Below are 25,906 nucleotides of genomic sequence, written 5' to 3' on the forward strand. Positions count from 1 at the left end.
CCTTTAGGCATCACACCATTTGTCTTTGCTTCTGGTAATCCAGAAAGTGTAATGAACATAGTCACATTCATGTTCTTTTAGTAGGGTTTCCATAGACAGTGCAAAGAGAAAGTTTGACTAAAGAAACCTTTAGTTAGTTCCAACATTTTTCATCATCTGTTGTTGTTGTTTTGTTGTTGTCCAGAAACAAGCCAGATTGGCAAGGGGTACTCAGAATTCTCTGCCAAAAAGCTCTAGTATTGTAGTTTAAAGAAAGATACCTGACCAAACTACAAATCATGACAATTAAAGTGATATCAAATTCATAACATTTTACAGCATGGATACATATAAAGTGATTCTTATTTAATTTATTACACTTAGGCTCAAACCTTCTTATTGTCAGTGATGGTCCTTGGCCACAGATTGCACTTCTGGCCACTCCTCATGCCACCGGAAAGAGTGAGCAGAATACAAGAGCTATCTTTGGACTCAGAATGTTTTATAAAATTATTTTGGCTGAACTAGTGAGACTCATTTGGCCACTTTAGAAAGTGTTACCTTGGAAAATCAAAGTTGAGTCGTTTCCAGATACTTACTAAATTGACTCATTTCACACTACTCAAGACCTTTGGCAGGACACTCCTCGCCTTAGAGGTCTGCAATCTGTGAGGCTTGTGGTACATTTCATACAAATTATAACACACACACACACACACACACACACACACATATATAGTTTAAAAATGGAAACAGATAAAAAAAATGAGTACAGCTGAAAAAAACATGTCTGCATTAGGAAAAAAACATCAATGGATGCTTATGTTACAGAAAACGTGTTTGGAAAAATGCATGCTAAATTTCATACAAGAACAGAAACAAAAACAAAGTTTTACAACATGGCTGGGATGGGAATGCAGATGGGATTCGGAGAGGAAAAGAAAGAAGGAATTTTGCTGTATGGATGCTTAAGGCACAGAAGCTACAGTAAATGTCTGTAGAATTCAGTTCCTTCCCACTCTCTCCCTCCCAGAGTGAGCAGCCCCTATGTTTCTTATCAAAACATTAAAGTGACTAACCACATGTCAAATTGTCCATATGTCACTTGGATTTTCTGTTGAAAATTCTAAATAGACGTAACTAGGACTGGCAAACTGCAGCCTTCATGATGTTATTGGACTATTATTCCCAGCATTCCTTACCACTGACTGTGTGGCTAGGGTTCCTGGAAATTGCAGTCCAACAATATCTGGAGGACAGCAGTTTGTCCACCCCTGTTCTAGATCCACTGACTTCCACTGGCAGGTCTAATACACATGGCTATGATTGCTAAGTGAGATTGGCATCAAATATATGTATGTCTAGTCTAATCTTTCCATGGACTGAAAGCTCAGTAGCCAAAATTCAAAGGATTGCAGAGAAAGCTTTCAAGAATGCAAGGGTCCTTTAATGTTTTGCTGTCTTGTTATAGTCCTCCAGTTGTTTTTTAAATTCTGTGGTTTTTTTAATATAACAATGTTTTCAAGGATGATAGCTTGAAAAATCTAGCTAGAATGGCAACTATTGATTAATCAGTTTGGTTCATAAGTCAAATTACTGATTTGCTAAAAAGATGTCTCTCCTCAACATGCAGAAGACTGTCCCCTTTTAAGCATAACTTTTTTCTATTTAACTATTGGAGCAAAATCCAAGACATTCACATCTTTTCATGCGACTTGCTTTTACCTATCTACATTATTTATATGAAAGAAATATGTTTTCTTTTGAAACATAAAATTTAAATGGCAGAATATATGCTGATTTTAACTGATTTAAAAACTGATATTACTAATCAACTTGCAGATCTTTAAGTAAACATTACCCTAATGTTAATTTATTTTATGTTTCTTTCTTTCAGATTGAAGATGGCAGTATGTAAAATATTATCATATCATTATTATCGATAATGCCACTACTACAATTCTCCTTATTGCTCCTATTCACTATTTTTAATTTTTTAAACTATTTTATTGTTTAATTTGTTTTGATTATTATGTTGAAGTTGAAGGGTTGGGGAACTGGGTAATGTTCTTGATTATTCTATTATGTATTTAATTTTCATTGTTTTCCGCCTCGATCTGTAAAGAGAGGCGAGATATAAATAAATATTTATTATTATTATTATTATTATTATTATTATTATTATTATCATCAAATGCACTTAGACTTAGCTTTCTTTCTATTAAACTGCATTAAGGATTGCATTGTGAGAATGCTTCTGGTACCTACAACCTAAAGGCATGGTGGTAGCCAATATTTTTTTCTAGCAGCTCTGTTCCATGAAAAAGCAATAATAGTCTTTTATCACAGGGGTGGACAACTGCAATGGGGAGGGGTTCGGTTTTCACCCTGAGAACCTGTGGTGGGCTGCATCAACACAATGGACTCTATCACACAGGAGGCAAGTGTCATGAAAACATGATTAAAACGTGTTAATAGTGCGACTGGGGGAAGATTATCACACCCCCACACGCTTCTCTCATTCATGTCCCATGCGTAAACTGTAATGGATACGTTTTTCGGTAACAACAGAAACTCTCAGTGACACATCCATTGCTGCTTATGCATGGGACATGAATGAGAGAAGTGTGCGGGGATGTGATGATCATCCCCCTGATTGCGGTATTACCATGTTTTAATGATGCTTGACTTCTCCGTGTGATAGCATCCAATATCAGCTAAAAATCTGTATGTGATGACATACTTTGTTAGGAACACTTCACCCAAGAACCTGCATTGTACTTGTCTAAGTATAGTTTAATGTACTTATTTTGATTGAATGTACCTTGAATGTAGGAATGCCTACCAATATTGAGCACAAGTTCTGTTCTCAGTTCTATTAAAATAGTTGTTGTGTGCCTTCAAGTTGTTCCTTACTTATGGCAGCCCTATAGGCAAACCTATCATGGGGTTTTCTTGGCAAGTTTTGTTCAGAAAGGGTTTGCTTTTGCCTTCCGTTAAACCAAAGAGAGTGTGACTTGCCTAATATCATTCAGTGGGTTTCCATGGCCAAGCAGAGATGCGAACCCTGTTCTCCAGAGTTGTATTCCACTGCTCAAACCACTACACTGTGCTGTTAAAATACTGGGAAAATACTGCTGTTAAAAAAAAGGAAGCTCTTGAGTCCTTTCACATTACATAATTATACCTTTATGCCTTCCCCTTAACTGCCTCAAGAATCATAGGGTTTGTAGTTTGATCAGAGGCACCAGAGCGCCTTCTAAATACCTTTCCCTAAACTGCAAATCCAAGGATTCCACAGTGTGTTGCAATGAAATCAGAGCACTATATGTAATTGTGTAATTGTAATCATAATTGTGTACTGTGAAATAGCCCCTTATGCTCATATGCTTTAAACCTCAACATTTAAGCAGATGCGAACAAGCATTCTGAAATTGTCAGTACAACCTCCCTTCTACTTCTGCCTTTTTTTTGTAGCTCTGTACAGATCCAACAACAAAGACACTGTGGACCAAGCAAGGACATCTCTGAGGAATTTGAGCCAATCTTCTTTTGGGTGGCTGCCAGTCATTATCATTCCAATCCACAGTATACTTTAGAATGCAGCCAGACTTTGCTTAATACAAAATTTCATTCCAAACTTACAGTTCTCTCAGTGATGGCCAAGCAACAGACTGGACTTCAGAAATCCCAAAATGACATTATGTCATGGATTTAGGAATTTCTCCCAAATGCTGCAGATACAGATGCCTCCTGTGTGAGCATTGTACAGTATCATCACAGAAAACATGAGCAGTCTTAGTATACTAACCTTGTGCAATTGTTTCATTGCAGTATGTTAGCCTGAGTGATCCATGGGGCAAAGCGGGGGGCGGGGGGGGGGAGAGATCATCATGGGTTGAGTGAGTCAGGTTGGACCATGAGCTGCCTATGATTTGCACAGTGGATTGCTTTGGGCATGCATGGCAAAGCTTACTATGTTGAATTTTTAAATTTAATGCTTGAAGCAGATATGTTCTAAAGTCTGGATTTGATTTATTTATATGTATGCTTACAATGACAGGGTCACCCCAGGGTTGCCATCAGTCAGAAACAATTTAAAAGCACACAACAGAATACTAACAAAATATATTTCTGTGTTGGAAAGGTTTCAAAGGTGACTTAACAATTTTACATTTTAAACCCATCAAATGTTTTGTTCTAAAATGGGGTGGGGGTGGCTGTTCAGTACATCCTACTAGAATCTAGGGCTACCTGGTCTTTTTCCAGAGCATAATGACATAGTTCCACCTGCCTCTCTTTCTATTGAAAAAGTTACATGTTATCCATGTTTTTTGTTGTTCTCTTTGCAGATGTTCCCCAAAGGCCAGTTCCACAGCCATCTTTGCAGCCCTTTAACACATTCCCTTCCAGATCCAAGCCGCAATCTAAACACAGTCCTTTGCCACCCAGGGGTATGCCAGATGCATATACAGAAAGGTTGGCTGAATTGGTATTAGTTGTGTACTATTACCCTTATTTATGTTGCAGATTGTTGTTGTTGCAGACTGTATGCCTTCAAGTCATTTCTGATTTAAGGCAGCTCTAAGGCACCCCTATCACTAGAGTTTGTAGGCAAGATTTGCTTAGAAAAAGTTTGCCCTAGCCTTCCTCTGAGGCTGAGAGTGGGTGATTTAGCTAAGCTAACCCATAGGTTTCTATGGCCAAGCAAAGATTCAAACTTTGGTCTTCAAAATCATAGTTCAACACTCAAACCACTGCACCAGAATGGCTTTCAGAATGTTCATTGCCTTCCTTAATTTAATTCTGTGAAAAGAAGCCAGTATCCAGTTTTTTAAGGACAGATCATCATTCATGATTCCTACCTCCTCATATGTTTGAGTTTAATTCCAAGATCTGCATTTCACTCCTTCTTAGCTGTACATACAGTATATGAACTCATATGTGCATACCTAATCAACACATGATATGTTAAGTCCAAAATACACTGCAGAAATAATCCAGTTTGAGACCACTTTAACAGCCCTGGCTCAATGCCGGGAACTATAGTTTTGTAAGACATTTAGCAGAAGAGGAAAGGAAGATTGAAAACAGAAAGAGGACACTGCAGATACTGTCTATTCCATACCTCTCCAGGGTCAAATGTGATTTGGGACTTGAACACTGGGATTCTGTAGGTTGTTTCATGTATGATGTGGATGGATAGAATCATTCTTGCTCTATTCAAGCAGATTATGAGGCTTTTCCAATAACTGTATGTACATTTCACTTTGGCTGAAAATGGAAAACAGCCCCATGTACCATGTAGACAGTAAACACCAGCCTTTCTCAACTTTTTTATCCTGGAGGAATCCTTGAAATAATTTTCAGGTCTCAGGGAACCCCTGTATAAAAATGGTTATATTTACAGCCAATATTTTTTTTAAAAAAAGATATCACATTCTCACAGAATCTCTAGTGACCTCTCAAGGAGAACCCAGGATGAGAAACCTTGGTGTACACTGTGACTTTGCCTGGACACTTACATTTCTGTTAAAAAGTGTTCCCAGATGAAATTACATTCTCTGGGAGTCAAGGTACTAGAGAAATTCTTTAAAAGTGCACCATGACTGAATGGCTTGATAACTGTACTATACTATATAACTATTCTGATCTCATCTGATAGCTTAGGTCCAGTCTATTGGAAGGAACATATTCTCCCATATAAGCCTGCCAAGACTTTGAGGGAGACCATACTCCCAGTCTGACCACTCTTATAGACACACCTGGTGGAAATGCAGGAGGCGACTTTCTCAGTTGCATCTCCCAGGAGCTAGAATTCCCTTTCCTAGCAGGTCTGTCTTGTTGACCCTCCTGTGGGCAAGTGAAAATGTATTACCACAGGCTTTGGGGAACTGATGTTTTATAAGGAAAGGGGTTTTGTGGTGTAATGGGTAATTGGGGAGGAGGGCTTCCCCTTTTAATGGATATGTTTAAATTGGTTTTTATTACAGCAATTGTTAAATTACTTTCTAAAATTATTTTATATTGTTTTTAAAAAAATCTATGTCTGTTTTAATTTCTGTAACCTGCTTTGAGTACCTATTCTGTGAAAAAGGTAGGATATAAAATAATATTAACAGCTTTCTTATTTTACAGCACTGCTTCAACAACTGTCTCACTACCACCACGACTTCAGTCAAGTATGTATTATGAGACATGCCATGAAAGTTTAGCTTACATTGTGAATCCATTGAATGCAAATTCTGTTTTGTGACAATACACATTTATTATTATTATTATTATTATTATTATTATTATTATTATTATTTACTTATATTCCGCTTTTCTCCCAATACAGGGACTCAAGGCGATTAGCAGCAAATTTAAAACTTAACGATTTACCAACAGTACAAAAGCATTAAAAAGTATAAATACAAACTTTAAAAGACCAACTATTTAAAAAGTTAAAGCAATTACAATTAAAATATTAAAATGTATTAAAAACTATATACAAATCTTGCTCTGTCTTACATTTATAAGACATACGTGGTTTAAACACATATTTAGTTGTAGGGCTTAAAAGCAACGTAGTAACTACATTAAATCAAATACTTGCAGTATATACTCTAGAACTGTAGGACCAAATCTGGCCTGTCAAAACAACTGTATTTCTATTTTTAAAATAGAAGGATTTGGATAACCACCGTAACACATTAGATAGAGTTCAAACTCATATAACAAAAATTGTTAAAGATTACAAAATGGTTGGAATATGTATGCATACATGGCATTCCATGGTGAATAGGGTTGCCATATCTCAGCCTCTGGCATCTTTTTTGGGGTCCTCAGGTTGAAGAGAAAGAATCTCTGAGTTGAGAACGTTGTCTTTAAAAATGTGCATACATATATTTTCGTCATTTGTTAAACCAGGTGGATTGTGGGGTTTTTTATGTGAATGACATACTCTCTGCTACAATGATGGATGTTCAATTATTCATGTTTAATGCCATCACCAGGGACTGGTATTATTTTGACCTAGTAGCCCTAAATGAAGGTCTGCTTTAAAATTCTTCTTCTGTTGCTAGAAAGGTTTTCCACAGTTTATCTGTCCCACAGTTCTGCTTTCTCCCATCCATTGCATCTGTTAGTCACCATTCTTCTCTCCTTCCCTTTCCAGTCTTTCCTTCTTCCATAGACCCTCAAACTGGTCTTACCCAGCTCACTTTTCATTTCACCCGGCTACATTTCTTTGGTAATCTGTTTCCACTAACAAATATCTTATTAATGTTAAGACCATAATAAGTATTTCTTCCAGCATGTTGACTCTTTGCAAGTATCAGTTTGCCTAGTGTATATGTAATATACATATTTTCCATCAAATTTGTATAATACACTAAGCTCAACTAATGGTCCTAGTCAGCCTATATGATCCTGGATGCTAATCAGGGTCAGCCCTGATTAGTATGTAGATGGGAGACTGCCAATGAATGCCAAGCGCTGTAGGCTACATTTCAGAGGAAGGAATTGGCAAAAAACACCTCTGAGAATTCCCTGCTTAAGTAAACCCTATGAAATTCATGAGGTCACCATAAGTTGACAGGTGGCTTGTAGGCATATATATATATATATATATATATATATATATATATGCGCACAGACTCAACTAAATGTTTATCTCTGCTAAATCTTTATCAAGAACATATGGCATCTTAAAATCAGTGTCCTTAACTATGTCCCAGTATCCATTCAAGAAACTGACTTTTAAATATGTTAACATTTCTGAAGGCAGCATTCCTGCAACTTATTCCAAAGGTCCAGATGATGGAAGACCTCCATTACCAGTTCCTAACAGACCAACCACACAGTTTTCTAAAGCTGAGAATGAAGAGGTGGAACGATTCAATAAGGTACAAGAATGCCATCAAGGAATATTTAATATTCTGAATTTTCAGAAGATCATTTATCCTATATATCTCAAAACTAGTGCCTGTATGTGAGATCAAGAGTCGAAACACAAAAACACAGATTAAGAACAGACTATTTTAGAGAATGCCCTTTTCCAGAGAGACAAGCTCAGGCAGACCAGCTCTACATTTCATCTAGCAGAAGGGGCATGGGTCTAATCCATCTGGTTTATCTTGGAGTTAAAACTGCATTATTATTATTATTATTATTATTATTATTATTATTATTATTAACTGTTCAGCCATTTTCCTTTCCCATAGCCTAGCCAGTTATCCCTGGTAATTTTAATGAAATGTTGTATGTTTTGCCACCATTTTACAGTTTTATAATAATAATAATAACTTTATTACGGCCATTTGGCCAGCACAAGTTTTATACTTTATTTTCTTGAATTTACCAAGTTTTGATATGAAATATTGTAATCCTCTTGGGGGGGGGGGGTTTAGAATGAGAAGTATTATAGAAATCTCAATTTTAAAAAAAAAACATTGTATGAAACAAGTTAGAGGAAAACAAAAGCTATAGGTAGAAATCTGAGAACTTTAATCAGTCCCACAAAGGAAGCAGAATAAGAGTCTATATAAAGCTGAAGTTGGGTCTTTGGATGCTGCTCCATGTTGATACTGAGGTTGAATCAACACCTGGCATGTTTCTAGTGTCACTGCAGGCTCATGTCCTAAACCTGAGCCCATTCTGGCCAATTTCTAGGCTAGAGTTATTTGACTGTATAGTGACTATATAATGAAATAAATGTTATAGGCTAGAAGCAAGATGGAGCTCTTTCCAAAGTGGAGAACTGCGTAGTTTGTGGCCATGTGTGCACACAGATCCTTTGGCCATTATCCTAAGATGCCAGGGCAGTTAAAAAAACAAACACAAGAACCAAAATACTCACAAATAAATGTAATATAATACAAATAAAAGAAAAATGTAAAAGAAAAAAAATAGAGATGTACAAGCGGACCAGACTGAGTTCAACTCTGGATAGCAAATCTCTTATTCCTACAATTGTTTCCCTCTGTTTACTTGCACAAACTGTTACATCATTTTTGAGTCCTGTTAGAGATGTTGGAGGTTTTATGTTCAATTCACCTTTCAATATATCTTTAAACAAACAAAAACTGAAAAAATTCTGCCCTCTGCCATTTGTAATTGATGCAAGACAAGAGCACAAGGCGTTTTATGCCGGTTTAAGTAGGCTAGAGCCTCTTGGAGTATAAAGAAGATCTCAAGAGATAGTCACACAGACAAAATGCAATGGCCTTACATTATCAACAGAAAGTGAGGAAGAATTATTACGGACCTCATCAACAAAGCATTCAGATAATGAACGATGTTGCTTATTTTCAGCTATCTGTACTCTTTTGATCTGTGTTTGTAACACAATGTAAGATTAATCAATAATAGCTCTTTTCTCTCTTTTTTCCCCTACATGGCTCAATTACAATTGGGAATGCCAAAATCAGAAATGGTATGCAGCTGATATCACCCGGCCAGAAGCAGAAATTGCCCTTAGAACTATTAACCAGGTGAAAACTTAAATATCTGTTAATATGATTTTTATATACACACACATACACACATACTTTTTAATATTAGATACTCTGAGATTAATCCTTAACACATTTAGCTTTAAATGTTCAGTTTTGATTCTTTTTAAAAAAATATATTATATATATGTTGCTTTTCTAGGATGGCACTTACTTAGTAAGAGACAGCTCAAGAAAAACTCCTGAGCAACCCTATGTTCTGATGGTGCTTTACAATAACAAAGTGTACAATATTCAGATACGTTACCAGCAGGAGTATAAGCTCTACTTCCTGGGAACTGGAATGAAAGCAAATGAGGTATGATGTGTTATCATTCTATTATTATTTACTATTGTTTTATGTCCAGTAAGCAGACAGGTTATTAAATAAAAGACTCTATGTGACTTAAACTGTTCATTCTTCAACTTCCTCCAGATTCAAGTGCAATAACTGAGCACAATCAAATCAAGAATAATAGTAAGAACAAGAACAGATAGAGTTATTCACTAAGCTGTGCCCAAAAGAGTAGTTTTTAGAAAACTAAATAATTACAGAAGAGGCATAAGCTTACTTCATAGTGGTAATAAAAGTGGGATTTAAATAAGTAAATTATTGACTTTTTTTTTTTAAATCTCGCAGGAATTTACTTCAGTGGCTGACATTATTGATAACTTCACAAGAATGCCCTTGCTACTGATAGATGGAAAAGATCGGTGTTCAAGGAAGCAATGTGTGTTAAAATATGCTGCTGGATGTCTTTAGAAGAAAATTTCATACAGAACCAATTCAAGTTCCACTTTATGTTTCTTTAAAAGACCCAGAAGGAAGAATAAATAATTCATAACTGAGATAACATAATCTCTTATTGACATGTCAGAATGCAAAGTCCATTCTTTGTCTTAGGTTTTCAAATGTTGCTCCAGCTTTCCCCTCATTTCATTATTTCTCACCGATTAATGGAATAGTTTTGTGTGCATGGAACCCATTGTCTGAAATACACATTGGATGAACTGAAAAGAACTTCAGAACTGAGTTTTTATTATTATTTTATATTTTTTCTTGTAGAGCAGGGCTTCCCAGTCTTGGGGCGTGACATGGCATTTCAGGGAGTGTGACAGAGTGGGCTGTGTCCTTGAGGGATGAGTCACAAGCCATCACTCAATGTTTTCAGAATAAATTAGAATATAATTACAGTGGTACCCCGGGATACGAATGCGCCGGGTTACGAATTTTTCGGGATACGAAAAAATCCCATAGGGATTTATTGCTTCGGCTTACGAAGGTTTCTTCGGGTTACGAAAAAACCGTGGCGCTATTTTCCGCCACCGGAGGGCAGCAGAGAGCTATTTTTCCATTAGCGCCTATGGGAATTCGGCTTACGAAGGTATTTCGGGTTACGAAATTAACCGCGGAACGAATTAATTTCGTAACCCGGGGTACCACTGTACTCAACTTAGATTTGCATTTTATGCATTGAGTTAAAAGCTTATGTTTTTTTTAAAAAAGTTCAGTTTGTTTACTTGCAGTATTGTGTGTGGTTCAGTTTGTGGTTCAAAAATTATCATCTTCAAATGTGATTATTACTTTTGTGGTATGGACATGAATCAAACATTTCCTAGTGGTGTGTGGGGCATAGAAAAGGCTGGAAACCACTGTTCTAGAGCAAAGGTTGCTTCCAAGAGAGTAGACCTATATACATTTTCCATAGTAAGCTTATAGTAAAAAATTCAGCTCAGAATAACATAATCTATCAGTATATTGATGCTGTCAAACAAAATATCCATGTCAATTTCTTTGTGGGAACATCTGTTTGTTATATTTCATGTTTGATTCTATGAGTTGCAGGTCTTGCATTTGAAGAAACAAAGCATGTTGTTATATTTTATAAAGGTTATACATCCTTGTGCCATTCAGAGACAATAATGTATTGTACAGTGAATGAGCCACAGTTAGCACTATTGATGGATTGTAGTTTGTGGATATATTGTAATTCACCTGTTTCATTCCAGTCTTCCTTTCTAGTGCTTTTCTTCAAGGACTGCTGTTCTGAGGTCAGAGATGGAATACCATATCATCTAGAGTATAGTTAACATTAATTGTGGTCAGTTTAAAACAAACCAACCTCAAGCAGTTGTCAACTATATGATGTGGCAAGCTGAAGTGGTTAAGTGAAGTGAAAACTGCCAAACTCTTCCTTTCAGTCACATGGGAGGAAGAGTGGAAGGAGAAACCATAACAATGAAACACAGGTTAGGATTACATTCACATTACGCCAATGAACTACAAGTTGAGTCTCCCTTATCTTAAATGCTTGGAACCAGATGTGTTTGGTATATTTGTATATATACATAATGACTTATCTTGGAGATGGGACACTTCTAAACATGAAATTCCTTTATGTTTCATTTATACCTTATACACATAGCCTGAAGGTAATGTTATACATAATATTTTTAATAATTTTGTTCATGAAACAAAGTTTGTGTACACTGAACCATCTGAAATCAGCAAAGGTGTCACTGTCTCAGCCACCCATGTGGACAATTTGTGATTTTGGAACATTTTGGATTTCAGAATTGGGGATAAAGGAGACTCCAGTTGTATAAATTGTTCTCAAAGGGAAGAAATTGTTTAAGAAAATGTGGTACACTAGGTTAAAAAAAAAAGAAGAAAGAAAGTTTAAAAAAAGAGGGGGAAAGCAGGAAGTAATGAAATACAGTTATCAAATATGATAAGCCAGTACTGGATGTTTAGTTATATAATAAATGCTCAAATAGGAGCAAAATGTTCAAATAGAATAATTTGACAAGAAGAATTTGTAAATAAGTAGAAGTTCTAATACAAAGAAATGAAAGCCTTTTTGATTTAATTAACATCAGATCTCTGAAAGAAGGAAGTAATTCATGTATAACCATGTATTTGTAATTCAAAAAGTAGAATTGTATATTTTTAAATAATGAAACTAATAAAAATTATTTACAAGAAAATGGTGGTACACTAGGTAGGTTTGAAATCATATTGTTTTATCATCTCTTAAGTGTAGATAGTGATGGACCTTTTGATATCTGATATTCTCTCTATAATACAGCATAAACATAACCCAGAAAAAAGAATTTCTTGTCTGAGCAACATTACTTTGGAGTCCATCACTTGCAGAACACCTCAAGTACTTTGGGCACTGGCCATGTTGGCTAGTGATTCTTGGCGTTGTCGTCCATTCACACAAAGGGATGAAAATTGCCAGTTTTGATATACATTAATACTGTATTGCTAGCAGAAAACATCACAGACCTACAAAGGAAGGTCAAGAAAGAAAGTGCAAAGGCAGGCTTATTGCTGAACAAAAAGAAAAGAAAACTAATGATCATGAAAGATCTACATAAACTCAGCCTAGACAACGAGGAAATAAAGATCGTAAAAGAGTTCCCATACCTTGGATCTAATATTGATCAGAATGAGAAGTATAGTCAAGAAATCATAAGAAGACTAAGAATGGGGAAGGCAGCTACCAAAGAATTAAAAAAGAACCTAAAGAGCAAATATATATAACTAAGCACAAAATCATACAAGCCATTGTATCCCCTATTACCATGTATGGATGCGAGAGCCGGACAATTAAGAAAGCAGATTAAAAAAAAATCAATTTGTGATGTGGTGCTGGAGAAGAGTACTGGGGATACTATGGGCAGCCAAAAAAGACGGACAAATTGGTCCCAGAAAAGATCAAGCCTTAAACATTCGTGAAGCCAAGATGATTAAACTGAGACTGTCATACTTTGTGAGAATGACTTATTGGAAAAGACAATAATGCTAGGAAAGGTGGAGGGAAGAAGAAAGAGGAAGACTGCATGCTCAGTGGATGAACTCTATTAAGGAGGCCACAGGTATGACGTTACAAGAATTAAGCAGAGTAGTTGAGGACAGAGTCTTGGAGATACCTCATCCACAGGTCGCCATGGGTCAAGATCGACTTGAAGGCAGTTAACAACAACAAAAGCTGCTGCTGTATTCTTTTTTTAAAAAAGGAAATTTGGAATTAGATGATACAATTTTTTCCTTCCAGTTTCATCATTGCTCACCATCTATGTATAGTCAACCATCCTTATCCACAGAGTCAAGCATTCACAGCTTGAAAATATTCCCAAAAAAGTATAAATTCCAATAGCAAATGTTGATAAATACAGTGGCATTTTACTATGCCACTGTATTTAATGGGATTTGAGCATCCATGCATTTTGTTATTCACAGTGGGCCCTGGAACCAAACCCCAGTGGATAACAAGGGTCCACTGTACTATTCAACACCTATTTACTTGACTTAAACAATGGTAACTACATAAAGATAATGTAATAATGACTAATCAAACTTACAATGTCTCATTAAAAAGCTTGGCTGTGGATGTAGGCCTGAAATCTGTTCATTAGTCCCAGCTAAACTGGACCCATTCAATGGCAAAGGGACACAATGGCTCAAGCAGTTAAGATGCTGACTTTGTTGATTGCAAGATCAGCAGGCTGGTAGTTTGAGGCCTAAGCACTGTGTGATGGGATGAGCTCCTGTCACTAGGCCCAGCTTTTGCCAGTCGAGTTCGAAAACATGTACACGCAAGTAGATAAATAGGTACCACTATGGGGTTCTGTGCAATCAAGTTGGCCACATAATCACAGAGTAGTCTCTGACAATGCTGGCTGTTTGGCTTAGTAAAAGAGATGAGCACAGCCCTCTAAAGTCAGACACAACTTGACAACCTTATCAAAGGGGAATACAGTTACCTCTTTTTAATGCAACAGATAGATAAATTCAGTTGGTTCAATGGGATTAATCTAGTTGTGGCTAACTAGGATTCTGGCTATATCTTTCAAAAGTGCTCCCAATGAACATTACTCTCAGAGTATGTCAAAAAATTAGCCAGGTAAAGTTTATTTCCTTTCCTCTCACTGTTAAACTATTTCGTGCAAAGCACTGCAGTACTATGAATGAGAAACTGACAAAGAAGGACAATAAATGGAAGTTGCATCTTTCATTTTCAAGTCTTCTTGGTTCTTTTCTTCAGTTTCTCTTGAAACATCTTGCACTGGTTGACTGAATGTCAGTATAAGGTCACAAAGCAGCATTTGGGATTTTACTGCAAAATAAAATATTTATTTTGTTAAATGTATATCCCGTTTTTTTCACACAGAATGCCAAACTACCATTACTGTTTGTATTACTCTGAATGTCTATTTCATCATTAATTTATTAATCTGTAAGGAAGGTGACTATTCTCCTCTAATGCAGTCTGAAAAGAGGGCTGAGAAAGACTACAGTTGGCTTGCCTAAGACTATATTGGGAAACCATGGCAGATGTCAATAAAAGACTTATCAAAAACCAATGCAGCAAAAAGGCTGGTGAAATATGTGTGAGGGGGAAAAAAAGGGGGGTCACTGATATTTCAGCTCTGAAACCTGCATCCTATTTATCTCTGAGACCATTCACAATAATTTGGTCCAGTATGACATTAGCCGCCTATATTCAAGTGCCTGCTCATCAATAAGTGTCATTTAGTGGTGTTTGGCAAACCACACTAACTTTACTCAGGCATCCAAGTAAAGGGTTAAATCAAAGCACAAGGATGGAAGTGCACTAGCCCCACCCAACCATCTCCATACCCAGAAACAGCAATGTAAAGAAGGCTCCACTAGGCACTAAGAAGATTTTCACACTGAGTTTGTAAATGTTATTATAGCATTAGTATATTGGAATTGGCAGGAACGATATAAAAGTGATTTCAAAACATTTACTTTCACACACAGGAAGCAATAATGATTCATTATTCAAAAGCGGCATTACAGATGTTCAAACCAGCCTTACCGTGGGGTAAGCGCTGGTAAAAAGCTACTAAAACATTTAGGAAGTGCATGTGTCTGAAAGCCTGACACGCTTCCTAAACGCCAGGGAATCATCTGATCACCTCCAGTGTCCCTGAATCATTCGGGGAGCAGTCATTTCCCATGAATGGAAACTTTGACTGTCATGTGTCACAAAGGCAGAATTATCTTTTACTTTCAAACATTGTAAATATGTACATACTTATTCTCTCTCTCTCTCTCACTCATACATATACAAATACATATACATAGACACACACACACACACACACAGCCTAGTAATTTATCTTGACTATTGCAATAGTGGCATTACTGATTACCAATAAGTTTATTCAGTTCAGAGGACATCCTATTCATATTTTTAATTCCACTGTCAATAGTAAGCTGATGATCATCATCGTTCTTTGACATCTGGAAAAAAACAGACATGAAATGAAAATGAGGCACTGAAAGTTCCAATTAGGTCCTATACAGACTGGCCTGAAAGGCCAGCCAGTGAGCAGAGTCGGGGTGCAGCGTTCTGCCGACGCACGCCCTGACTCCACCCCGGGGCACCATGATGCCGTGCACTGCTCCAGACAGTGCGTGGCATCATGACGCGCCTCTGGCACTGCATCCAGATGATGCAGTGCCAAAGGGGCACCATAGAGCCGCCCTACTGAGGCTATGGTGCTCTTTGGAGGGTGCAAAAAGGAGCCACTTAGGGGTGGTCTGTAGAGCCCCTTTGTCATCATTATATGGGATATGTGTGCGTGTGCATTTTGCATCAGTGTTTGTTAAGTTGCTTAAATTCTCTGTTAGTACAATCATTTATTCAAAGCTTTTGAAAAGTTGTTGACAAATAGTCTGAATAGAAAAATAGCTGAAAAGAAATGAATCATAACAGTCATAGCAATTTGAATTTCTGAACTCCAAGCAGCTCAAACTTCTGATCTCCAAGCAGGAGATGAAGTCTTTTATCTCACCAAAAATATTCACAGACATTCTGTTCATTAGTTACAACTGCTGGGGATTCACATTTGCAATTGCTAACAAGTGAACATGACCCCTCAAACCTATCTTTTCAGGCTGGCAGCACCCCAACCAAAGAGTTTCCTAGGCATTGCAAACTGGGGTACTGGAAAATAACATCAGCATTCCCACAGAGTAGGACTCTCCCTTTGGATGCTTGCACTTGATGTGTCCTGTGATTGTCCTTTCCCAGCACCCCCATCTGCAGTGTCTCAAAAACTCTTTGTCCGAGGCACTGCCAGGCAGAAAAGTGGGTGGGTTTGGCAGATGTAACTATTACAACTGAACTTTCTCATTATAGTTGCATTGAACAATGCACGATTTCTACCATGAATGACAAGTTATTCCCAGAGTGAAGGATATATTTACCCCATATGAGTACATGGCTGCAAGTTCAGTTTATAGTGTATAAAAGAATACAGCTATGGTAGACACTAACTGAGATGTGCTGTTTGCTGCAGAGTTTTGTGAAAACTCTGCAGTGACAGCAGGTACACCACATGGCCCTGTGAGTCCTTTACTCAGTTGTGCTGTATCTTCTCATAAGACCCCCCATTGCAACCTGTGTTGCTTGATGGGTTGCCTGGCCACATGAGTGTAGCCAGGCACCCTGTTTCTGCCTCTGCAGGTAAAAATGAGAACCTTCTGAGAAGATATAGCAGCAGTGGATCCACAGTATAGCAGTGAGTGGACATGTAAATACCCACCTGTTGCGATACTGGCCAGAGGACTGACCCAGGTCAGAACCAGGGGCAGGATACCTTGGTTGGTCAGGGATAAATAGGTTCACATCTTATGCAGCACTTCCAAACTCTCTGTAATCATGCATCAAAAGTTCCAGTCTCATACAGTTACGTAAGAGTAAATGTCATTCGGCTTAGCGGGCCTTACTTCTGACTAGACACATAAGGGATTGGTGCATAAAGTTTTGTGGTTCTCTAAGAGTGCATCTTCACTGCAAAAATAATTCAGTTGGACACCACTTTAAAATGGGTCAATGGTGTGTAATTCTGGGGATTGTAGTTTGTTGTGGCTCTGACAGAGAAGGCTAAATGTCTCACAAAACTACAGTTCCCTGAATTCCATATCATTGAGTCAGACAGTTAAAGTGGAGTCAAACTGGATTATTTCTGCAGTGCAGATGAGGCCTTAGCATATTTTGTGAAATTAAGCCAAAGCAAAATAAAGAGAAAAGAATTCTACAGTGTTTAACTTGAAACCAGTCATAACTGTTTTTAAAATCCTTAGCCAGAAGAGGGTGCTATTACATTATAATAATAACACTGGTATCCTCAGAAGAAGGCAAAGGCAACCCTCCCTCTGAACACATCATGCCAGGAAGACCCTAATAGGTTGGCTTTTGGGTTGGCAATTATTTAAGGCACATAACCAACAACAAACCCTAAGATGTTCGTAATATCATATGTTCAGTGCTGGTGTTTTAGATTTTCTGTTATATCACATTACACACTTGAGAAATAATTGAGTGTTTTCCTTAATCAAAGGTAACACAATTTTAATTATTTTTATTCCTTTAATCTTTTATTTAGGATATTTGTTTACTACTTCTCTGCCCGCAAGCTGATGTTAAATTGAGGGAAACATTTAAAACATTAAATATATGAGTAAGGCTGCAAGGCTGCATCTGTATTGTAGAAATAATTCAGTTTAATACTGCTTTAACTGCCATGGCTCAGTGTGATGGAGTCCTGGGATTTGTAGTTTGTTGTGGCACTAGAGCCTTCTGACAGAAAAGACTAAATACCTCACAGAACTACAAATCCCAGAATTCCACAGCATTTAGCCATGGCAGTTTAAAGTGGTGTCAAACTATGTTTTTTCTGCAGTGCAGATGCAGCCCAAAACACATTTAAAAACAAAGCAAATAGCCCTCTTTAAAAATAGTTGGCACAAGGACTTCCTGCAATACCATTTAGAAAAACCCAGAGCAGCCGCTCCTAGTTTTAAGAAGTGAAAATCCGATTGAAATAACACAGTTTTAGCAGGCCATCAGAAAGTCAAAAGGGACAGATTAAATTTAATAATACTTTTTATTTATATTTTAAAAAGAAAATGTGAAAACTAGCACACTTTTGTGGGTTGTAGCATTCCCCTCTTTTCACAATGGTTACTGGATTACTAAATAATTCATGAGCAGCACTGCATTGCAGTGTTACCTAGGTACTCTCAGGCTCTGCTGAATTTAAAACCAGATGGGATAGTTAGTAAAAAATAAAATACTGCAGTGTGAATCCAAAGCAAATGCAAGAGACACCAGCATACCAGAGATAACTGTGGGGCTCTTGGATAAGGGAAACATTATAAAATACTTCTGTGAGATCTAGGGAAAGACAAAGACCTAAATCGAATTGTTAGTGCAGTTTAGAGCAGTCATACTGAATCAACACTTAAGTAAATTCCTACAATCCCTATATTAAACTGCTATTTAAAGGAATATTATGAACCAAGCGATGATTTGACAGGTTTTTGCTCTTATTTAGGGAGTACGGGAAGAAACTTCTTCTTGTGACTGGACTATAAAAAGTAAATTCTTTCTTACATATTTACTTAAAATGCTGCCAAAATTTAGGCAGTGCAGCACCTAAGCCTCTACCAAGGATAGAAATATTTAGCATCTCATTTGTTGTCGTTATGTGCCTTCACGTCAAACAAAGCAATATGAAAAAACAGCACAAACTGTACTTAATATCTAATGATCAAACAAGCTGTTTTGGGCTGGGTTTTTTTTAGCAATCCAGACTGAAAACTAGTAAGAAATTGAGTACTGTATATAGTCGTGTATAAGTCTAGAAATTTTAGTCGAAAAAAATGACCCCAAAAACCTGGGTCGACTTATCCACAGGTCAATGTAAGTACTGTACTTTAACTCTTATCATAAAAGGAACCATGCCCTGGTGAAAGGTGAGATCTTAATCTCTTCTCAACGCACCTAAAAGAAGCATCAACCCACTCTGCTATCTCATCCATCCAGCCTTTAAGGTGCCTGCCAAAAATTTTAAAATATCTTTAGCATTGTTTCCTTTGCTTCATCCTTTACATCCTTTGTTACATTCTGCTAGGTTTTACCCTCGACTTAGCCACGGGTCATATAAAATCCACAATTTTGGCTCCAAATCCTGCCCTTGACTGATACATGAGGATGACTTTTAGTTGAGTATACGGTACTTGATTTTACTTTATTTTTTAAAAAGAAGTCATTTTTCAAGTCGTTTCTGACATGGCAATCCTAATGAGAACCTATCATGGGGTTTTCTGGGGATCAGTGTATGTGAACCACGGTCTCCAGAGTCATAGTCCAACTCTCAAATCACTACACTATGCTGTGTGTGTGTGTTCATGTGTGTGTGTGTATGTATATATATATATATATATATATATAGAGAGAGAGAGAGAGAGAGATTTATGTTTGTGCATGTGTGAGTGTGTTTATATACACACTTGCACACATACACACACATTTATAAATGTCTTTGTGTGTGTATAGCTATATCTACATGTGTGCATGCACACACACACACACACACACACACACAAAACACACAAGAGCCAGTGTGGTGTAATGGTCTGAGCATGGGACTATGACTCTGGAGACCAGTTATAGTATATGCAGCTTTAAAAATGCACCTTTCAAAACCTTCAAAATAATATATGCACCTTAAAAAAAGCAACCAGGTTATTTGGACCTTCGAACAAATAGCCACGTTATTTGAGGTGAGTGTTGCAGGAGTTCCTTATACCAAAGACTGGAAACTGTTGTTAACAAAAAGAAAAAGAAGCAGCCCACGCCAGCTGAAGCTAAGGCCTCACGAGGGCATTTGAGGCCCCCCTCATATTATTCATCTAAAAGTAGTGCAATGATAGAGCCATTCGCTAGGGCTCCCTTGAACTCAAGAGGTATTCATTTCAGCTGCAGCCGCCTATGGGCTCTTTTCCTCTTGCCCTTGGGGATTTCTCCTTGGCTGCTCAGAGCATGTCAGAAGGAAAAATCACTCTGAGTGTACTTCTCTTCTTCAAGTGCCTCAGAAGAAAAAAGGCGGGAAGATTCCCCACTGCTATTTCTTCTCAGGAAATGCAGTTCTCCAACTCTCTAGTTTTATCACCCCACAGTTCACCAGTATCAGTTTCTAAGCATTTGATACGTTCCCCAGAAAGATAACTCTGGATCTCTCCAATGGACTCCTCAGAAAGCTCACCCTTTTTCTGTTTCTGAGGGGGAAATAATAGGATACAATTAAACCATACCATGAAGCTGCTTCAAATTCTTCTAGTCCTCTGTGTGTATGTGTGTGTGCTGACTTAGAAGACTGGGGGAGAGTGCTTTTCTGTGACTATTAACTGTGTATGGGCCTGTTGTTGTTGCTGCTGCTGCTGCTGCTGTTGTGTGCTTCCAAGTAATTTCTGACTTATGGTGACCTTAAGGCAAACCTATCATAGGGTTTTCTTGGCAAGATTTGTTCAGAGGAGGGATTTGTTCACAGGGGGGTTTGCCATTGTCTTCCTGAGGCTGAGAGTATGTGACTTGCCCAAGGTCATTCAGTGAGTTTTTACACTCAAGCAGGGAATTGAATCCTGATCTTCAGAGTCATAGTCCAACACACAAACCATGACACTCTGCTGGCAGGCCCACCTGCACCCTGTAGGATATCAAATTGTGACCTATGGTTTTTGCTCATTCATCTGTGGTTACACACCGTTCTGCACAGTATGGAGCACCTTGAGGCCTCCACCTTGACTCTGGAGACTCTGGGCCTGTGTGAAAAGGAGGAAGGAGGTTCATTACCACATGTAGCAAAGAATAGTTGTATACTTTGCTTCCAGCCAGACAAACCCACACTTCCAAATATTAGTTTTCCATCCATCTTTTTCACAGAGAAGGTTCTAGGTTAAGGACCTCAATATCCACCATCAAGGCAAAAAATGAGAATTATGCCTACTTCCTGCTTGTATTATTCACCTGTCATTTCACACTTCAATAATGTGACTGTTGCTCTTTTTACACTACACAGTTAGAGCAATCTGATGGCACTCTAGCTGCCATAGCTACAGCCTTGCTGGATTGTGGGATCTATAGTTTGGTGAGACACCAGAGGGCTCTGGCAATGTATTCTTAATATTTTCCCCTAAGCTTCAGATCCCATGATTCTATAGGATGTAGCTATGGCAGTTAAAGTAGTATCGAAGTGCTATAGCAGTGTAATGTGAAACAGACCTGAGTGTTCACTGTTCATACATTGGACAGCCATTTGCCCATGAGACGCTCACAAGCAGAATATATACTTTCCATCTCATGTTCAGCAGCATAATGCAGGCGCAAAAGGCATCTTACCTTGATAATTGAGGCATATTACTGTACCTTGACAATTGAGATGATACCATCCTGACCAATATTCGCTAATGGAAGGCCACATCTTTCATGAATTTATTCTTTTAAAGCCATCCCTATTTTCAGCCATCACCACAGTAAATCATACAGTTTGATGTGAACTGCATGAAGAAATGCTTCTTGCTAGCTGTCCCAAGCCTTCTACCTATTAGGTTCAGTGGATGATCTCAGTGTGTGTGTGTATGTGTGTTATTTCCTGCACATCATATATAATTTTATATACCATAACCATGTCTCTCTCTACATACTTCCCTTACCTAAACTTAACAGCCTTCAAACATTGTCACTGAGGGCACAGCTCCAGTCCCATGGGTTATCTATTTCCATCCACTATAAATCTGGATCCTTACTTCTCCATCAAAAGAATTTAGTCTCTGTCATCTTCAGCGTGCTGAGAAGTACCTGGCTAGTTTAAAGAGAACTGAGGACAGTCTGAATTGTATAATGATGTACATATATTTTTCTAAAAAACGCTTTTCACTAAATGTTTGCACCTGCATTATGCACCTGTCACAATGCCAATACTTAAATCATGTGATATTTCATTGAACACAATAAATAAACTCCAACCGTAATCTGTTGAGTAACGGCTTGTTCTTTTAGTATATAATAAATAATGCTATTTTGCCTAAATCCAATTTATGTCATGTAGTTCACTGGATAGAATCAATTTAACAACTTGCGATTCCTCAGCCCAATTTAACACATTCAAACTTCCAGCTGTTAACTCATTTTCAGTTGCTGATCTACATCCCAGAATATTGATCATAGCAACATATCTCCACCAAGGAAATAACTTCATCTAGGTAATATTTCAAGCTCAAATACACAAACCCTATTTTAAAATTAAAACTAATTTTGTTTGTTGCAACAGTATGGCAAAACACATCACTTATTACAAGTGATGAATTATCTTGCAGGAGACATAGTGAGATACTCTGTAGAAATTTTACCTTTGCAATTACCTTATGGCACTTCCCTGTAATTATGTTTTAGAATCAGATCTTTCATATGCTTGAAGTATTAAATGAGGCATGAGCATAATTTTTAAAATGTATGTGATTATTCACTGCTGTGCTGTACAAATAAATATTATGACTTGTAAACTCTTACAAATGCACTCAGCATGGGAGATCTCATGTTAATGCATATCTTTGTTCCTATATATATACAAACCTGCTTGTATACCCATCTCTCCTCAAATGCAGGAATGGATGTATGCCATACCAAAAATATGGCACACATAGAAACACACACATATACAAACAGAAATAGCTACTTGAAGTTCTATGTTTAGAACTGCTTTGAATAAACATTACAATCTTTATTTTACTACAAATGTGTTTGCACTAATGATTCCAAATATTTGATTATAACAATTCTGAAGTCTCTCACACATTCTTATTCACATCTTACTTCTTTGTGTATTGTTTTGGAGATTTGTTCACAATCCCTCTCTCCTTGTTGAACTTTTGTTTCCTATTCTTTAATTTCATCTTTAGCTCACTATACAGTGGACCCTTGTTATACGCTGGGGTTTGGTTCCAAGATCCCCCGTGTATAACAAAATCTGTGTATGCTCAAGTCCCATTAAATATAATGACATAACAGAATGGTGTCCCTTATAAAAATGGAAAATCAAGGTTTGAGATTTGAGATCTATACTTTTTTTGAACATTTTCAAACCGTGTATGCTTGAATCCGTGTATAAAAAATCCATGTATAAGAAGGGCCGACTGTAATTTGTCAGGTTTATTGGCAAGCTGGAGTTTAGAAGAAAATGTTTGGAAGCACACCATTGCCTTAGCAGATGGACTTTTGTTAATCCTAGACTGCAGCTACACTGCAGAATAAATACAGTTTGACACCACTTTAACTGCCATGGCTCCATCCTATGAAATCCTGGGATTTGTAGTTTCTTGTGGCACCAAAGCTATCTGAATGAATGAATGAAATATTTATTTATATCCTGCCTCTACTGTTTTGGGGATCGAGGCGGGTAACAACATTATATCGTATATAAAAATCAAACATTAAAACCCACAAAACCCTGCCTAACCCTCCCACCCAAATTTAAAATTACATAGTAGGACATAGTTAAAATATATAACAGCACATCACAATTATTACACAATCCGTGATGAAAGAGGTGTGGAAAAGGTTCAATTGGTTCTGGGAAATTTTCAGTCTGGGTAGGCCTGCCGGAAGAGAAGGTTTTAGTCGCCTTTTTAAAAGCCTCCAGCGAGGATAGTTGGTGAATTTTTTCTGGCAGGTCATTCCAAATATTTGGGGCGGCAGCTGAGAAAGATCTCTGGGAGGTCACCGCCAATCTGGTCTTTCTTATTTGTAGGAGGTTTTTCCTGGAGGACCGGAGTGAACGGGGAGGACTATATGGGAGGAGGCATTCCTTCAAGTAGACTGGACCCAGGCCATGTAGGGCTTTATCTGACAGAGAAGGCTAAATAACTCACAGAGCTACCAATCCCAGAATTCCATAGCAAGGAGCCACAGTATCAAAGTACAAGGTAGATGCAGCCATAATGAAGCGCAGCAGTCAAATACAGAGTTGGGAGACGTAGGATTTGCCAAACAAATTGGTGAGGATGAATAGGAAATAGCAAGGCAAGATTTCAAAAGCTATACATGTAGACGTGCTGGAATGCTATTGAGAAATGGTAATCCACCTGAAGGGCAGAAAATGGAAATAAAATATTAATGGAAATAAAAAGAGAGAGAACATGATCAAAACATTACACTTACCTTTTTTTTTCCACATGAAAAGGAACACAAATAAGGATATACTGTATGTGGAATCCAATTTCAGCCTGAAGTTTGGCTTGTCTGTCTATACTTCCTGGGCTATAGTCCAGATTTCCTCAGTCCTGCAAGGGGTTGATACAATTTTAATCTTAGGTCTTTTACGTTGGTGGACATTGTTGGATGACTGTGGACATTTTCCACACAAAATGTGCACCTTTAAAAAGTCTGAATAGTTAGGAGGAGAAGGTATCACAAGGAGCGACTAAGTGGTGAGGATACTTCAGGTTTGATCTATATTTCAAAACAAGATGTGGAATAGACAAAATAAAGGTGTTTGCCTAGGAGGCCGGCGCTAAAAACCACATAACACCATATTGGAAGAAAGGCCACAACTTTATTAGCAACAGCAAACCAAAACAGAAGGGTTGGCACAAAGCATGAGGTCAGGATCTGAAGCATCGACTAACCCCTTGGTTAATCGATAAGCAGCATGCCTGGTGACCGCCAGGCGTTGGGATGACCTAGGGGCTAAGTAACGCAAACTGGCCGCCATCACACCAGGCGTTCTCTAGATCACAAAGCCCCTAGTCACCGGGTGGCATATCCATGTTATGGCCCCCGCAATGGCCACAACCCTTGCACAGCTTGCCCCCAGGTCTAAATTGACTCCCAAACCAGTGCTCCATAGCCCTGGTAACCAAACCAACCAGATCCTGTCCTATGCTGCCGCCCCAAGTTGTGACATAAACCCAAGAACCCAAGCGGAGGGTGGGTGGGAGAGCCGAACGGCAAATGGCTGCGGGGCCCAGCCTCGTGGCCAATATATGCCCATGCCCCGCCCATCGGCCCATGCCGAGGCTCCTCCTCCAAAGCGGCCCCAACCAATGACTGAACAAAATTGTCAGTGGAAAAAGAAAATTATTATAATTGGTAATGGATTATGAGCCTCCAAAGCCCAGAGCAGTATATCTCACTATATAAGTTCAATAGCCCCAATTAAAACCAAAGGTGGATTGAGCAAAAAAGCAGGGACAGGCACCAGGACCTCAAAAAGAGGGGAAGAAAGAGCAGCAGGAGCTCACTGGGGGCTAGAAAAGTAGAGCCCCACCCACCAACCTGTCCAAAATGGCGGGCGCAACCCCCAAACCCTGACGAGGGCAAAAGAGGGGGGAAACAGGGAGGAGGAGACGTCCTCCACCCGCGCTCCGCCGCTGCAGGGGGCCAAAAAACCCCTAAAGGGAGGGGGAGACGCACTCCCTATGCCGGCCTCCCTTGAATGCTCGGCTCTGTCCCTTGCAGAGCCGAGCGGCAAATGGCCGCGGGGCCCAGCCTCGTGGCCAATATATGCCCATGCCCCGCCCATCGGCCCATGCCGAGGCTCCTCCTCCAAAGCGGCCCCAACCAATG

At 38.3% G+C, this 25,906-nt stretch overlaps 2 protein-coding genes across 6 annotated transcripts in view; one reads left to right on the forward strand and one right to left on the reverse strand.

The window, feature by feature from the left end:
- LCP2 (lymphocyte cytosolic protein 2) overlaps nt 1-10,642 on the forward strand; it is a 58,662-nt gene extending 48,020 nt beyond the window's left edge. For both annotated transcript variants that reach the window (XM_042447306.1, XM_042447305.1), the window contains exons 15-21: nt 1,877-1,889; nt 4,332-4,458; nt 6,118-6,161; nt 7,747-7,868; nt 9,393-9,455; nt 9,619-9,774; nt 10,096-10,642. In XM_042447306.1, the coding sequence (XP_042303240.1) occupies nt 1,877-1,889; nt 4,332-4,458; nt 6,118-6,161; nt 7,747-7,868; nt 9,393-9,455; nt 9,619-9,774; nt 10,096-10,218 (648 nt within the window). In that variant the 3' untranslated portion in view covers nt 10,219-10,642. The remainder of the gene's footprint in view (nt 1-1,876; nt 1,890-4,331; nt 4,459-6,117; nt 6,162-7,746; nt 7,869-9,392; nt 9,456-9,618; nt 9,775-10,095) is intronic.
- A 3,706-nt stretch (nt 10,643-14,348) lies between these two features.
- Nucleotides 14,349-21,151, reverse strand: C2H5orf58 (chromosome 2 C5orf58 homolog). 4 transcript variants are annotated; one of them, XR_006102261.1, is made up of 3 exons: nt 21,048-21,151; nt 15,645-15,735; nt 14,349-14,581 (listed from the first exon to the last, which is right to left on the reverse strand). XR_006102261.1 is itself a non-coding variant. In XM_042452886.1 (3 exons), exons 1-3 carry the CDS (start codon nt 16,717-16,719, stop codon nt 14,427-14,429), a joined length of 261 nt encoding a protein of 86 aa, XP_042308820.1. In that variant the 5' UTR covers nt 16,720-16,806; the 3' UTR covers nt 14,349-14,426. The 4 variants fall into 4 exon arrangements, 1 of the variants encoding a protein (XP_042308820.1); XR_006102262.1 differs by lacking the exon at nt 21,048-21,151 and adding an exon at nt 20,599-20,709; XR_006102263.1 differs by lacking the exon at nt 21,048-21,151 and adding an exon at nt 20,011-20,346.
- Between the last annotated feature and the right edge of the window lie 4,755 nt (nt 21,152-25,906).

The sequence above is a fragment of the Sceloporus undulatus genome, chromosome 2 (assembly GCF_019175285.1).
Source record: "Sceloporus undulatus isolate JIND9_A2432 ecotype Alabama chromosome 2, SceUnd_v1.1, whole genome shotgun sequence".
In the NCBI taxonomy this organism is placed as follows: domain Eukaryota; kingdom Metazoa; phylum Chordata; class Lepidosauria; order Squamata; family Phrynosomatidae; genus Sceloporus; species Sceloporus undulatus.